Below are 17,147 nucleotides of genomic sequence, written 5' to 3' on the forward strand. Positions count from 1 at the left end.
TGTACAAGAACTATTAACCCCTTTCTGACATTGGATGTACTATTCTGTCCAGCTGACACCCGGCACTAAGTGATAGGAGAGGTCACGGACCGCTCCCGGCAATTTAACCCGCTGGAACACTGCGATCAAACATGATCGTAGCATTACGAAAGCAGGCAGAGAGACTGTCACCTGTGATAGCCCCTATGCCTTTGGATCGGAGACCCCGCGGCATGACACATCGTACCGATCGCTCTCATGGTAATCTCATGTCATGACGACATCCGGGTTACCAGAACTCAGAGACTTCCTGTCATGCCCAGTGCACGTCAGAATGTCTCTGAGGTCAGTGTGCACAGAGTGCAGCGCTGACAGCTTATATGGCCTGCAGATCTGCCATATAAGCGATCAGCCTGTACAAAATAAGTGTCCCATAGTGGGACACAGTGTAAAACATAGAAGGAAATAAAACAAAAAAAAATAATTGCAAAAATATAAAAAAAAAATAAAAAAAAAAATATTTATTCTATCATTAAATCAATATTTGAATTAAAAAAAATCTAAACAATAAAAGTACACATATTTAGTACAGCCGCGTCCGTAACAACCCGACCTATAAAACTGTCCCAATAGTTAACCCCTTTAGTGAACACCATTAAAAATAAAAAAAGGCAAAAAACCAATGCTTTATCATCATACCTCCGAATAAAAAGTGGAATAACACATGATCAAAAAGATGGATATAAATAATCATGGTACCGCTGAAAACATTATCTTGTCCCTCAAATAACAAGCCGCCATATAGCTCCATCACCAGAAAAATAAAAAAGTTATAGCTCACAGAATAAACCAATGCAAAAATAATTAATAATTTTTTTCTATGAAGTAGTTTTTATTATATAAAAGCGCCAAAACATAGAAAAATTATATAAATGAGGTATTGCTGTCATCGTAGTGACCCATATAAAACATCCCGGAAAAAGCTAAGTTCGAAACGTGCGTCGGGGCAAGAGGGACACCATTGGACCACCCACACTTGTCTATGATCAACTGAATTCAACTAAAATATGTGTTTGGCTATACTTTCTATGTAGGACTACCAGTTCTACTTAGGATTAAGGCTTCCTCTTTTTGATTCCTTTGGAAAATTTATAGATTGCCGCTTGATATGTGTACATCTGGTTAGATCTGTTTACATTTAGTAGTAAGGCCATCTTTCTGTAAACTACTATATTGGTGATTGTCATTGAATGGCTACAAAAGAACTTAATGTAAGTAAGTAATCTATTCTCCTGGAATTTTCAGTTTGGGTTAGTTTTCCCGTGCCTTCTACTGGGTGTTTTCAGCAAATATGTTTTGTACCTGTATCTTTAATATTTTGAAATCAGTGGTTCTCTTCATGTTGCCTGCTGCTCACTTGTAGTATGACTTCTTGCTGTTGGTATTGTTTTAAAGTGCCATTCTTCTTATTATTTTTAGGACTAAAATTCTCTGAGTAATTTCACAAGAAAACAATGTCAGAATCACTGGGATCCATGGAAGTGTTCCAGAGTTATTACCTCATAATGGGACAGTTGTCAGAATTGTAAAAATTGGCCCGGTCATGAACGTGCAAACCACCCTTGGGGGTAAAGGGGTTACAGGAATAGAAGCCAGGCTATCTATAAACAGAAAGATAGTGAGGAAACACTTAGCTAACATATATTAATTCAAGTCTCCAGGTCCAGATGAATTACACCCCAGAGTACTGAAGGAGATAGCAGAAAAAAATTTTGAACCCCTCTCCATAAACTTTGAAAATTCGTGGAGAACAGGAGAAGTCCCAGAAGACTGGAGAAGAGCAAATGTTGTTCCTATTTTCAAAAAAGGGGAAGAAGGTGGACCCAGGCAACTATAGGCCGGTGAGGCAAACTTCTATACCAGGAAAGATCTTTGAACAAATTATTAAACAACATGTATGAAAGTACCGGGATAAGAATGAAGTGATTAACCAGAGTAAGCATTTGTTTGTAACTAATAAGTAATGTCAGACTAACTTAATTTCCTTCTATGACAGAATCACTGACTGGGTGGATCAGGGAAATGCTGTAGATATAGTATATCTTGACTTCAGCAAAGCATTGGACAAAGTATCTCACACCATCCTTATTGAAAAAAATGACTAAGTATGGACTGGACAAGGTAACTGTTAGGTGGATTCAAAAGTGGCTTAGTGATCGGACCCAAAGAGTGGTCATAAATTGCTGCACATCCAGTTAGAAGAATGTCTCAAGTGAGGTACCACAGGGATCTGTTCTGGGCCCTATATTGTTCAACATCTTTATCAATGATTTAGATGAAGGAATTAAGGGTAAACTGATTAAATTTGCTGATGACACAAAGCTAGGAGGAATAGTTGATACTAGAGATGAGAGAGAGAGGATTCAAAAAAATATAAATAAACTGGAGCAGTGGGCAGCAACTAACAGAATGGTGTTTAACAGTGAAAAATGCAAACTACTAGATCAGGGCAATAAAAATTGAAAAAAGCATATACAGAATGGGAGGAATAGGGCTAAGCAACAGCACATGTGAAAAAGACTTGGGTATACTAATAGATCACAGACTGAATATGAGTCAACAGTGTGATGCAGCAGCAAAAAAGGCAAATGCAATTCTAGGATGTATTAACAGAAGCATACTGTCCAGATCACGAGAAGTCATTTTCCTCCTCTACTCCTCTTTGGTCAGACCTCATCTGGAATACTGTGTCCAGTTTTAGGCAACTCATTTTAAAAAAGACACCAACATAATGGAGCAAGTTCAGAGAAGACAGACCAGAATGGTGACTGGTCTGCAAACCATGTACTATGAGGATCGGTTATACGATTTGGGAATGTTTAGCTTGCAAAAAAGAAGACTGAGAGGAGACTTAATAGCTGTCTACAAATATCTCAAGGGCTGTCACATTGTAGAAGAATCATCTTTATTCTCATTTACACAAGAAAAGACTAGAATGGGATGAAACCGAATGGGAGGAGACACAGATTAGATATTAGAAAAAACTTTTTGACAGTGAGGGTGATCAACGAGTGGAACAGGCTGCCACGGGAGGTGGTGAGTTCTCCTTCAATGGAAGTCTTCAAACAGAGGCTGGACAGACATCTGTCTGGGATGGTTTGTGCAGGGGGTTGGACCAGATGGCCCAGGAGGTCCCTTCCTACTCTAACATTCCAGAATTCTAAGACTATAACTGCTATAATACTGCCCCCTATGTACAAGAATATAACTACTATATAATACTGCCCCTATGTACAAGAATATAACTACTATAATACTGCCCCTATGTACAAGAATATAACTACTATAATACTGTCCCCTACATACAAGAATATAACTACTATAATACTGCCCCCTATGTACAAGAATGTAACTACTATAATACTGCTCCTATGTACAAGAATATAACTACTATAATACTGCCGCTATGTACAAGAATATAACTACTATAATACTGCCCCTATGCACAAGAATATAGCTACTATAATACTGCCCCCTATGTACAAGAATATAACTACTATAATACTGCTCCCTAAGTACAAGAATATAACTACTATAATACTGCCCCTATATACAAGAATATAACTACTATAATGCTGCCCCCTATGTACAAGAATATAACTACTATTATACTGCTCCTATGTACAAGAATATAACTACTATAATGCTGCCCCCTATGTACAAGAATATAACTACTATTATACTGCTGCTATGTACAAGAATATAACTACTATTATACTGCTGCTATGTACAAGAATATAACTACTATAATACTGCCGCTATGTACAAGAATATAACTACTATAATACTGCCGCTATGTACAAGAATATAACTACTATAATACTGCCGCTATGTACAAGAATATAACTACTATAATACTGCCGCTATGTACAAGAATATAACTACTATAATACTGCTCCTATGTACAAGAATATAACTACTATAATACTGCCCCCTATGTACAAGAATATAACTACTATAATACTGCCGCTATGTACAAGAATATAACTACTATAATACTGCCCCTATGTACAAGAATATAACTACTATAATACTGCCCCTATGTACAAGAATATAGCTACTATAATACTGCCCCCTATGTACAAGAATATAACTACTATGATACTGCTCCCTAAGTACAAGAATATAACTACTATAATACTGCCCCTATATACAAGAATATAACTACTATAATGCTGCCCCCTATGTACAAGAATATAACTACTATTATACTGCTCCTATGTACAAGAATATAACTACTATTATACTGCTGCTATGTACAAGAATATAACTACTATTATACTGCTGCTATGTACAAGAATATAACTACTATAATACTGCCGCTATGTACAAGAATATAACTACTATAATACTGCCGCTATGTACAAGAATATAACTACTATAATACTGCCGCTATGTACAAGAATATAACTACTATAATACTGCCGCTATGTACAAGAATATAACTACTATAATACTGCTCCTATGTACAAGAATATAACTACTATAATACTGCCCCCTAGGTACAAGAATATAACTACTATAATACTGCCCCCTATGTACAAGAATATAACTACTATAATACTGCCCCTATGTACAAGAATATAACTACTATAATACTGCTCCTATGTACAAGAATATAACTACTATAATACTGCCCCCTATGTATAAGAATATAACTACTATAATACTGCCCCCTATGTACAAGAATATAACTACTATAATACTGCCCCCTTTGTTCAAGAATATAACTACTATAATACTGCCCATATGTTCAAGAATATAACTGCTATAATACTGCTCCTATATACAAGAATATAGCTACTATAATACTGCCCCTATGTACAAGAATATAACTACTATAATACTGCCCCCTATGTACAAGAATATTACTACTATAATACTGCCCCTATGTACAAGAATATAACTACTATAATACTGCTCCTATGTACAAGAATATAACTACTATAATACTGCCGCTATGTACAAGAATATAACTACTATAATACTGCCGCTATGTACAAGAATATAACTACTATAATACTGCCGCTATGTACAAGAATATAACTACTATAATACTGCCGCTATGTACAAGAATATAACTACTATAATACTGCCGCTATGTACAAGAATATAACTACTATAACACTGCCCCTATGTACAAGAATGTAACTACTATAATACTGCCCCTATGTACAAGAATATAACTACTATACTACTGCCCCTATGTACAAGAATATAACTACTATAATACTGCCCCCTATGTACAAGAATATAACTACTATAATACTGCCCCCTATGTACAAGAATATAACTACTATAATACTGCCCCTATGTACAAGAATATAACTACTATAATACTGCTCCTATGTACAAGAATATAACTACTATAATACTGCCCCCTATGTACAAGAATATAACTACTATAATACTGCCCCTACGTACAAGAATATAACTACTATAATACTGCCCCCTATGTACAAGAATATAACTACTATAATACTGCTGCTATGTACAAGAATATAACTACTATAATACTGCTCCTATGTACAAGAATATAACTACTATAATACTGCCCCTATGTACAAGAATATAACTACTATAATACTGCTCCTATGTACAAGAATATAACTACTATTATACTGCTGCTATGTACAAGAATATAACTACTATTATACTGCTGCTATGTACAAGAATATAACTACTATAATACTGCCGCTATGTACAAGAATATAACGACTATAATACTGCCGCTATGTACAAGAATATAACTACTATAACACTGCCCCTATGTACAAGAATATAACTACTATAATACTGCCGCTATGTACAAGAATATAACTACTATAATACTGCCGCTATGTACAAGAATATAACTACTATAATACTGCCGCTATGTACAAGAATATAACTACTATAATACTGCCGCTATGTACAAGAATATAACTACTATAATATTGCTCCTATGTACAAGAATATAACTACTATTATACTGCTGCTATGTACAAGAATATAACTACTATTATACTGCTGCTATGTACAAGAATATAACTACTATAATACTGCCGCTATGTACAAGAATATAACGACTATAATACTGCCGCTATGTACAAGAATATAACTACTATAACACTGCCCCTATGTACAAGAATATAACTACTATAATACTGCCGCTATGTACAAGAATATAACTACAATAATACTGCCGCTATGTACAAGAATATAACTACTATAATACTGCTCCTATGTACAAGAATATAACTACTATAACACTGCCCCTATGTACAAGAATATAACTACTATAATACTGCCGCTATGTACAAGAATATAACTACAATAATACTGCCGCTATGTACAAGAATATAACTACTATAATATTGCTCCTATGTACAAGAATATAACTACTATTATACTGCTGCTATGTACAAGAATATAACTACTATTATACTGCTGCTATGTACAAGAATATAACTACTATAATACTGCCGCTATGTACAAGAATATAACGACTATAATACTGCCGCTATGTACAAGAATATAACTACTATAACACTGCCCCTATGTACAAGAATATAACTACTATAATACTGCCGCTATGTACAAGAATATAACTACTATAATACTGCCCCCTATGTACAAGAATATAACTACTATAATACTGCCCCTATGTACAAGAATATATCTACTATAATACTGCTCCTATGTACAAGAATATAACTACTATAATACTGCCCCCTATGTACAAGAATATAATTACTATAATACTGCCCCCTATGTACAAGAATATAACTACTATAATACTGCTGCTATGTACAAGAATATAACTACTATAATACTGCTCCTATGTACAAGAATATAACTACTATAATACTGCCCCTATTTACAAGAATATAACTACTATAATACTGCTCCTATGTACAAGAATATAACTACTATTATACTGCTGCTATGTACAAGAATATAACTACTATTATACTGCTGCTATGTACAAGAATATAACTACTATAATACTGCCGCTATGTACAAGAATATAACGACTATAATACTGCCACTATGTACAAGAATATAACTACTATAACACTGCCCCTATGTACAAGAATATAACTACTATAATACTGCCCCTATGTACAAGAATATAACTACTATAATTCTGCCCCCTATGTATAAGAATATAACTACTATAATACTGCCCCTATGTACAAAAATATAACTACTATAATACTGCCCCTATGTACAAGAATATAACTACTATAATACTGCTCCTATGTACAAGAATATAACTAGTATAATACTGCCCCCTATGTACAAGAATATAACTACTATAATACCGCCCCTATGTAGAAGAATATAACTACTATAATACTGCCCCCTATGTACAAAAATATAACTACTATAATACTGCCCCTATGTACAAGAATGTAACTACTATAATACTGCTCCCTAAGTACAAGAATATATCTACTATAATACTGCCTCTATATACAAGAATATAACTACTATAATGCTGCCCCCTATGTACAAGAATATAACTACTATAATACTGCCCCTATGTAGAAGAATATAACTACTATAATACTGCCCCTATATACAAGAATATAACTATAATAATACTGCTCCCTAAGTACAAGAATATAACTACTATAATACTGCCCCTATATACAAGAATATCACTATTATAATACTGCTCCCTAAGTACAAGAATATAACTACTATAATACTGCCCTTATATAGAAGAATATAACTACTATAATAATGCCCCTTATGTACAAGAATATAACTACTATAATACTGCTCCTATGTACAAGAATATAACTACTATAATACTGCCCCTATGTACAAGAATGTAACTACTATAATACTGCTCCCTAAGTACAAGAATATATCTACTATAATACTGCCTCTATATACAAGAATATAACTACTATAATGCTGCCCCCTATGTACAAGAATATAACTACTATAATACTGCCCCTATGTAGAAGAATATAACTACTATAATACTGCCCCTATATACAAGAATATAACTATAATAATACTGCTCCCTAAGTACAAGAATATAACTACTATAATACTGCCCCTATATACAAGAATATCACTATTATAATACTGCTCCCTAAGTACAAGAATATAACTACTATAATACTGCCCTTATATAGAAGAATATAACTACTATAATAATGCCCCTTATGTACAAGAATATAACTACTATAATACTGCTCCTATGTACAAGAATATAACTACTATAATACTGCCCCTATGTACAAGAATATAACTACTATAATACTGCCCCTATGTACAAGAATATAACTATTATAATACTGCTCCCTAAGTACAAGAATATAACTACTATAATACTGCTCCTATGTACAAGAATATAACTACTATAATACTGCCCCTATGTAGAAGAATATAACTACTATAATAAAAGATTGTTTCATATATAGAAGTAAATGGTCTGTTTATGTAATCTAAGTTATATGTGATGATATACTCTGCATAGAGCAGGATTCTCTGATAATTCCCTGTAAGTGTGTACTGTGTATATATATATATATATATACACACAGTATATATATTGCGCTGTTGCAGGGTGCTGCCTCGTACAGAGCCATGTGAGGTGCACAGAGACTTCTCTGCCTTCCTGATATCATACACGAGTCCTCCAGCCGCGCCGCTGACTTCCCGCTGAGGTCGTCAACTGTTCAATGGTCATAATAAGAAAAGAATAAGAGCAGGAAACAAGTAATTTAATTCTGCCAGAAAAAAGTGAAATATTCTGCATTCAGGACCCTTTAATTCTGGCACTCTCTTCACCTCGGGGTCTAAAATAAAATGTTACATCTATGATGCTGCCGTGATGATGGACACAGAGAGGTGTGAAAAGAGGGAATCATTACTCCACTTACAGGTGAGCAGGCGCTGCGGGGAGGGAGCGCTCCTTACCTGTTGCTGACTTTGCTCTTCCAGATTGAGCTTCACCTCCAGGGACTGACGAGCTTCAAGAAAGGCTTTCCGATGTTTACGATCCGCCATGTAGTAGGACATGATACCGACAGTGATTGTACACAGGTAGATGGCGATATTAGACAAGACCTTAGGAGAAAGAGAAAAAGATAAATTTATAACCAACGTCTGTTCAATAAAGAAGTTTATCCTGTACTCTGATCTGTACACCAGAAATAAACCTCAGAAAACGTCACTGTGTACATACATTACATTACTGATCCTGAGTTACATCCTGTATTATACTCTAGAGCTGCACTCACTATTCTGCTGGTGCAGTCACTGTGTACATACATTATATTACTGATCCTGAGTTACATCCTGTATTATACTCTAGCGCTGCACTCACTATTCTGCTGGTGCAGTCACTGTGTACATACATTACATTACTGATCCTGAGTTACATCCTGTATTATACTCCAGAGCTGCACTCACTATTCTGCTGGTGCAGTCACTGTGTACATACATTACATTACTGATCCTGAGTTACATCCTGTATTATACTCTGTAATGTACTGTAGATATGTTTCTGGAACATTCTAGAAAATCCCTCTGTCATGTAGCTGCAACCCCCCTCTCTTTCCCCACAACACACACAACAGCATCTTCCTGCGTGCAGCTCTGTGAAACCTGAAGCCTCAGTGTATAATTCTTCTCCTTCCCCCTCCCTGCACAGCTAAAGGAAGTCCTTTGTCCTCTGGGACATGTGTCTGAAATAAAACTGTGAGAGATTTTAAAATAGGCTAGCATGGGCTCCGATCGCGACAGAAAAACGAAACGAACATTTCTGTGATCTGCGCGGACCCGGCTTCCCTACGGTGGCTCTTGCAAAATCCTAATCTCTCCAGAAACTGAGATATGGATTGCTCCCAAATGGAGGGTCTTAATTATGGCATGCTTGGTGTTTTCGGATTCTATTCGGTAAATCACAAACAATGATGCCCTATGTGTGTTGGTACGGGCTTTTCTCGTTTAGACATAGTTATTCTAAGGTTTGTAGCCAAATCATAACTTGGAGAGAGGGAGGTTGGACCTCTCCAGACCACCCATTTCGTGAGGTCACAGACCCTAGGCTATAAGGCACTCCCTACAATATCCCAGTCAGTTAAGCTGGAGTTCTGATGCTGAACAGACCTACCCCATGTCTTGGGATGTTTGGCTGCTGCCCATTCCCCGAGCCGCATGGTCTGCCTGATACCACCTAGGCACATGTAAGTGTTACTTTCTGCTTTTTAATCCATGTTGTTTTCATATTTGCAACTGTACATATTTAATGTCTCAATTTAGTACAACTTTTGCATTTGCAATCACTGCCCGACTTTGGGGAATAAATCGTAAAATTATCAGTTTGACTCCATGCTCTAAGAAACGAACTATGCGCCTTTTTTAGATAATTACGCTACTGTTCGGGTTGGCTTCGAACCCCTCCATTAAGTCTATAACTTAAGTGGAGAAACCAGGAGCTGGTGGCAGCGTGGTGTGCGTGGCTGGCCAGGCTAGCTGGCAGTACAGAAGGGTCTTATATTGCTGAATGAGTGGTTGAGGCCACGGCATTGATAATTCCCTTACTGCAGTAGTCTAGTTGCCCGTGCACAGCAAGCAGCCCGTCCGGCGACTAATTATCCTAGGTGCAGTTCCCTGACTGACCTGAGGGTAAGGAGGGCGCTGGAGAGCTGCGAGATCCAAGGTGGAACTGAGAAAGTGGGATATACATAAATCCCCGCAGTTCTTGGAAGGTTGTTAGCAGTGGTGGGGCATCCAAAATACCCCCCTGCGGTAGATTGTTAGAGCAAGATTAGCTTGCTGTGTTTTTGTCACATGGTGCCAGTGGTGGGATAACTAAGATAAGCCCCCACTGTGCCTGTGATAGTCGTGTGCCGGCTGTGTGTCGTGTCCCTCCGCTCCTGATACACCTGTGTCAGTGGTGGGATCGTGACGTTTTGGTGGCACCGGCCGCACCATTCGTCACAATTTGGTGGCAACGGCGTGCCTCCTGCTTGCGTTCATCACATACTCCAGAGCTGCACTCACTATTCTGCTAGTGGAGTCACTGTGTAAATACATTACATTACTGATCCTGAGTTACATCCTGTATTATACTCCAGAGCTGCACTCACTATTCTGCTGGTGCAGTCACTGTGTACATACATTACATTACTGATCCTGAGTTACATCCTGTATTATACTCCAGAGCTGCACTCACTATTCTGCTGGTGCAGTCACTGTGTACATACATTACATTACTGATCCTGAGTTACATCCTGTATTATACCCCAGAGCTGCACTCACTATTCTGCTGGTGCAGTCACTGAGTTACAGGATATAACCCAGGATCAGTAATGTAATGTCTGTACACAGTGACTGCACCAGCAGAATAGTGAGTGCAGCTGTGGAGTATAATACAGGATGTAACTCATAATCAGTAATGTAATATATGTACACAGTGACTGCACCAGCAGAATAGTGAGTGCAGCTCTGGAGTATAACACAGGATGTAACTCAGGATCAGTAATGTAATGTATGTACACAGTGACTGCACCAGCAGAATAGTGAGTGCAGCTTTGAAGTATAATACAGGATGTAACTCAGGATCAGTAATGTATGTACACAGTGACTGCAGCAGCAGAATAGTGAGTGCAGCTCCGGAGTATAATACAGGATGTAACTCATTAAGGCACATTATCCAGAAAGTGAGCAGTCAGATAGATGCAGACAGTAGGTGATGTGGATGTCTCGCTCTCACCCTCCTCTTCCTCTCAGTACAGTGCAGGCTCACTACCTTTTCTATAGATAATATGTTGCTTTCGGACTGTGGTGTTTCGGGATTCTGATATAATGTGATGTTTTGCAGCTGCTGCCCTGTGGCAAGGAATGGTAGCGCTATGGGCAGTGCCGCGCTGGCGTCAGTCTCTGCCAGCTATAAACTAATACCATGCACTAATGTATGATCCCTGCACCCATCTAATGTGTAACGCTGCAGTCTATCCCCAGTGAGTGCACCTACATCTGCCTCTAATCGTCCTGTAATAGGCAGAATTCCTGGCGTTCTTGTGGGATTTTGCTTTTTAGGTCAGGATTAGGCAGGATTCACATTGTGTACACAGGATGGAATTACTTAGACAGACAAACTACCTATTCCTTTCCTAATACTGTGAAACTCTTTGTAGTGGCGTCCTATACTGTATAACAGCGCTAAAATCTGGGGAAGATGGGTGAGGTGCCTATATAAAATGTCAGGCCATGTCTACACAGCATGAAGGTAGCCCAGCAGTCCAAGAACAGCAGATAACACCTAGTTCATAGTGGAGCAGCAGAGAGGAGTTATAGACGTACCAGTAGACATGTACCAGTGGGCATGAGCTGCAACCAAGATCTGTGACCTGGCTAAGAGCTGTCACCAAGATCAGCGACCCGGCTAAGAGCTGCCACCAAGATCAGCGACCCGGCTAAGAGCTGCCACCAAGATCAGCGACCCGGCTAAGAGCTGCCACCAAGATCAGCGACCCGGCTAAGAGCTGTCACCAAGATCAGCGACCCGGCTAAGAGCTGCCACCAAGATCAGCGACCCGGCTAAGAGCTGCCACCAAGATCAGCGACCCGGCTAAGAGCTGCCACCAAGATCAGCGACCCGGCTATGAGCTGCCACCAAGATCAGCGACCCGGCAAAGAGCTGCGACCAAGATTAGCAACCCAGTTAAGAGCTCCCACCAAGATCAGTGACCCAGCTAAGAGCTGCCACCAAGATCAGCGACCCGGCAAATAGCTGTCACCAAGATCAGCGACCCGGCTAAGAGCTGCCACCAAGATTAGCGACCCAGCTAAGAGCTGCCACCAAGATTAGCGACCCAGCTAAGAGCTGCCACCCAGATCAGAGACCCGGCTAAGACCTGCAACCTATATCAGCCACCCGGCTAAGAGCTGCGACCAAGATCAGCGACCTGGCTAAGAGCTGCAACCAATATTAGCCACCCGGCTAAGAGCTGCGACCAAGATCAGCTACCCGGCTAAGAGCTGCGACCAAGATTAGAGACCTGGCTAAGAGCTGCAACCAATATTAGCCACCCGGCTAAGAGCTGCGACCAAGATCAGCTACCCGGCTAAGAGCTGCGACCAAGATCAGCTACCCTGCTAAGAGCTGCAATCAAGATTAGAGACCTGGCTAAGAGCTGCCACCAAGAACAGCAACCGGGCTAAGAGCTGCGACCAAGATCAGTGACCAGGCTAGAAACTGCAACTGAGATCAGCAACTCGGTTCGAAACTGCCCAACAAGATCAACAACCTGCCTGGGAGCTGTGACCAAGATCAGCGAACCAGCTAGGAGCTTCGACCAAGGTCAGCGTCTCGGCTAGAAACTGCTACCAAGATCAGCTACCCGGCTAAGAGCTGCCACCAAAATCAGCGATGCGGTCTGGGAGCTGTAAGCAAGATCTGTAATGCGGCTGAGAACTGTGACTAAAATCGGTAGCACGGCCATAGAGCCGATTGTCAGACAGTCCACATGTAATACTGCTATTCATGACCTACATATTGGCGTCATCACAACAGTTACCAAAGCCATGTAGTACCTCTACAATAATGCCATACAGTCTCCAAATGGTACTTTACGTAGCACCAATGGGTGATCATCACACAATACTACCACTACACTGCTGTGCCCTAATAGTGCCATACAGTGCACACATTACAGTGCCGAAATACTACCGGAAGTAAAAGTTTAGTTGATAAGGTAAAGTAAAATTGCCCCATTTTCCCTGCAGGTCTTAATTTTTCTCTCCTTGTCTTAGACGCTGGGAATTTTTTTCGAAAATCCCTTGCGTTGCTCAGATATAAATGAAGCATTCACACTTCAGAAAACGTTACTAATGTTAATCCTATTTCCCCGGCTCAGTCTTAAAATAGTAAGCGCTTGGTTTTCCATAAACTGCTGAGAGGAGCGATGGGCGCAGCCTGCACTGGTGGAGAAGCATTTGGTGCAGCAAATGTGGCCTCAGTAACAGGAAAGTAAACTGTGGCACAGTTCAGATCAGTTCTCCATATAATGTAAAAAAAATAAAAATAATATATATATATATATATAGGCTTTTCCAATAACAGGGGTAGATACGCACAACATTGCCAGCATAGCCATAGAGGTAAATTATTATTATTATTATCATACATTTATATAGCGCCATTTATTCCATGGTGCTTTACATGTGAAAAGGGGAAATATAGAGAAGTACAATAAACAGGTGTAAGACAAGGGACACACAAGTACAGAAGGAGAGGGGACCCTGCTCGCGAGGGCTCACAGTCTACAGGGATGGGTGAGGATACAGTAGGAGAGGGGAGAGCAGGTCGTGCTGTGGTTCAGTAGACTGAGGATCATTGCAGGCTGTAGGCTTGTCGGAACAGGTGGGTCTTCAGGTTCTTCTTGAAGGTTTCCGTTGTTGGTGAGAGTCTGATGTGTTGTGGCAGAGAGTTCCAGAGTATGGGGAAAGCACGGGAGAAGTCTTGTATGCGGTTGTGGGGAGAAGAGATGAGGGGGGAGTAGAGAAGGAGATCTTGAGAGGATCGGAGGTTGCGGGTAGATACCGGGAGACCATGTTACAGATGTATGGAGGAGACAGGTTGTGGATGGCTTTGTATGTCATGGTTAGGGTTTTGAACTGGAGCCTCTGGACAATAGGAAGCCAGTGAAGGGCCTGGCATAGGGGGGAGGCTGGGGAATAGCAGGGGGAGAGGTGGATTAGTTGGGCAGCAGAGTGTAGGATGGACTGGAGCGGAGCCAGAGTGCTAGAGGGGAGGTCAGAGAGTAGGAGGTTGCAGTAGTCGAGGCGGGAGATGATAAGAGCATGCACTAGTGTTTTTGTGGTTTCATGGTTGAGGAATGCGCACATGCGGGAAATATTTTTGAGTTTGAGGCAGCAGAAGGAGGCAAGGGCTTGGATATGTGGTTTGAAAGAGAGGGCAGAGTCGAGTATCACCCCAAGGCACCGAGCGTGCGGGACTAGGGAAAGAGAGCAACCATTGACATTGATGGATAGGTCTGGTGGAGGGGTAGAGTGAGATGGGGGAAAGATGATGAATTCTGTTTTGTCCATGTTCAGTTTGAGAAAGCGAGCAGAGAAGAAGGCTGAAATAGCAGACAGACATTGTGGGATTTTGGTCAGTAAGGAGGTGTGGACAGGTCCAGATAGGTAGAGCTGCATGTCATCGGCGTAGAGGTAGTACTGTAAGCCGTGGGATTCTATGAGCTGTCTCAGGCCGAAGGTGTAGATGGAGAAGAGTAGGGGTCCGAGGACTGAGCCTTGAGGAACACCGACAGACAGGGGGCGAGGTGAGGAGGTGGCATGTGAGAGGGAGACACTGGATGTTCGGTCTGTTAGGTATGATGAGATCCAGGATAGGGCCAAGTCAGTGATGCCAAGAGATGAGAGAATCTGCAGCAGGAGGGAATGGTCCGCGGTGTCGAAGGCAGAGGACAGGTCCAGGAGGAGGACAGAGTAGTGTCGCTTGCTCTTGGCGGTTAGTAGGTCGTTAGTGACTTGACTTTAGTTAGGGCAGTTTCAGTTGAGTGATGCAGTCGGAAGCCAGATTGTAACCGGTCAAAGAGGGAACAGGAGGAGAGGTGGGAGGACAGTTCAAGACATACATGCTGTTCCAGTAGTTTTGAGGCGTAAGGGAGAAGAGCTATCGGGCGATAGTTAGACATCGGGGATGGGTCGAGGGAGGGCTTTTTGAGGATGGGTGTGATTGAGGCGTGTTTGAAGGATGAGGGAAAGACACTATTTGTAACTGAAAGGTTGAAGAGGTGTGTTAGAGTTGGGATGAAGACTGTGGCAAAGTTAGCCATGAGGTGGGATGGCAGCGGGTCAAGCGCACAAGTGGTGAGGTGTGATCTTGACAGGAGGGTGGAGAGCCGGTCTTCTGTCATGGTGGAGAAGCTGGTTTTGGGTTAACAGGGCTGAGTGGCTAAGACGGGAATTGGGGGCTGCGGGGCAAAGCTTTCTCTGATCGTATCGATCTTCTGCTTAAAGAAGGAGGCAAAGTCTTCAGCAGAAATGAGAGGAGATGGAGGTACTTGAAGCTGGCAAGGGACTGCTTGTATGCGTTGAAGTGCTCGGTAGAACGTGTTCTCTTCCATCTCCGCTCAGTGGCCCTGGAAACCCGTCTCAGTTCTCTGGTCAGACTGGTCAGCCAGGGCTGCCTGTTGATTGTATGAGTTTCACTCTGCATGAGGGGGGCGGACGAATCAAGTGTTGCTGTTATTGTGGTGTTATAAAAGGTGGCAGCAGCATCTGTGTCATGAAGGGAAGCTATGTTTGTAAGAGGGAGAAGGGATTCAGAGAGTGATTGTAGATTGAGGTGTTTGAGATTTCTGCGAGGGTGAGCAAGTTTGTGGAGTGGGGGTTGTGCAGTCAGGAGAGGGAAGAGAATGTCAGTAGGTTGTTGTCGGACAGGGGGAGGGGTGATTTAGTGAGGGAACAGAGACCGGTGAAGATAAGGTCCAGCATGTGCAGAGGACCATTGAGTGAGGCCAAAGGAGGCAGTCAGTGATAAAAGTTTAGAGGCAGCTGAGGTGGAAGTGTCAATGGGGATGTTGAAGTCGCCCATGATTATGGTGGAGATGTCAGCAGAGAGGAAATGGAGCAGCCAGGTGGTGAAGTGGTCAAGAAAGGTGGAGATGGCTAGTTCTGGGGGGCGGTAGATGACAGCCGGTTGGAGGGGGAATAGATGCGGAAGGAGTGCACCGCGAACGAGGGAAGAGTAGCGGAGGGTGTCAAAGGTATTGGGGTAAAGGAGCAGGTATCAGACAGGAGCAGCCAACTCCTCCACCACGTTTGTTACGGGGGCGAGGAGTGTGAGAGAGATGGAATCCGCCATAGGAAAGCGCAGCTGGAGAGGCTGTGTCAGAGGGAGTGAGCCAGGTTTCAGTGATGGCAAGGAAGGAGAGTTTTTTGGTGATAAAGAGGTCATGGATAAATGATAGCTTATTGCAGACAGAGCGTGCGTTCCATAAAGCGCCAGGTAGGAGGACCGGGGGGGGTGGGGGCTGGATGAATAGGTATGAGGTTATCATGGTTGCAAAAACGTGTAGAGGATCATGGGAGGGTGTTAGAAATGAGTGTGGGGATGTGTTGAG

General features: G+C 41.2%; 1 protein-coding gene across 1 annotated transcript in view; it reads right to left on the bottom strand.

Moving 5' to 3' along the window:
* ADCY3 (adenylate cyclase 3) overlaps positions 1 to 17,147 on the bottom strand; it is a 288,173-nt gene that overhangs the window by 180,125 nt on the left and 90,901 nt on the right. Inside the window, exon 2 of the mRNA XM_073561916.1 lies at positions 8,962 to 9,111. Coding sequence (XP_073418017.1) covers positions 8,962 to 9,111 — 150 coding nt within the window. The remainder of the gene's footprint in view (positions 1 to 8,961; positions 9,112 to 17,147) is intronic.

The sequence above is a fragment of the Dendrobates tinctorius genome, unplaced genomic scaffold (assembly GCF_039654945.1).
Source record: "Dendrobates tinctorius isolate UK_male_01 unplaced genomic scaffold, ASM3965494v1 ptg000332l, whole genome shotgun sequence".
Taxonomy (NCBI): Eukaryota; Metazoa; Chordata; class Amphibia; order Anura; family Dendrobatidae; genus Dendrobates; species Dendrobates tinctorius.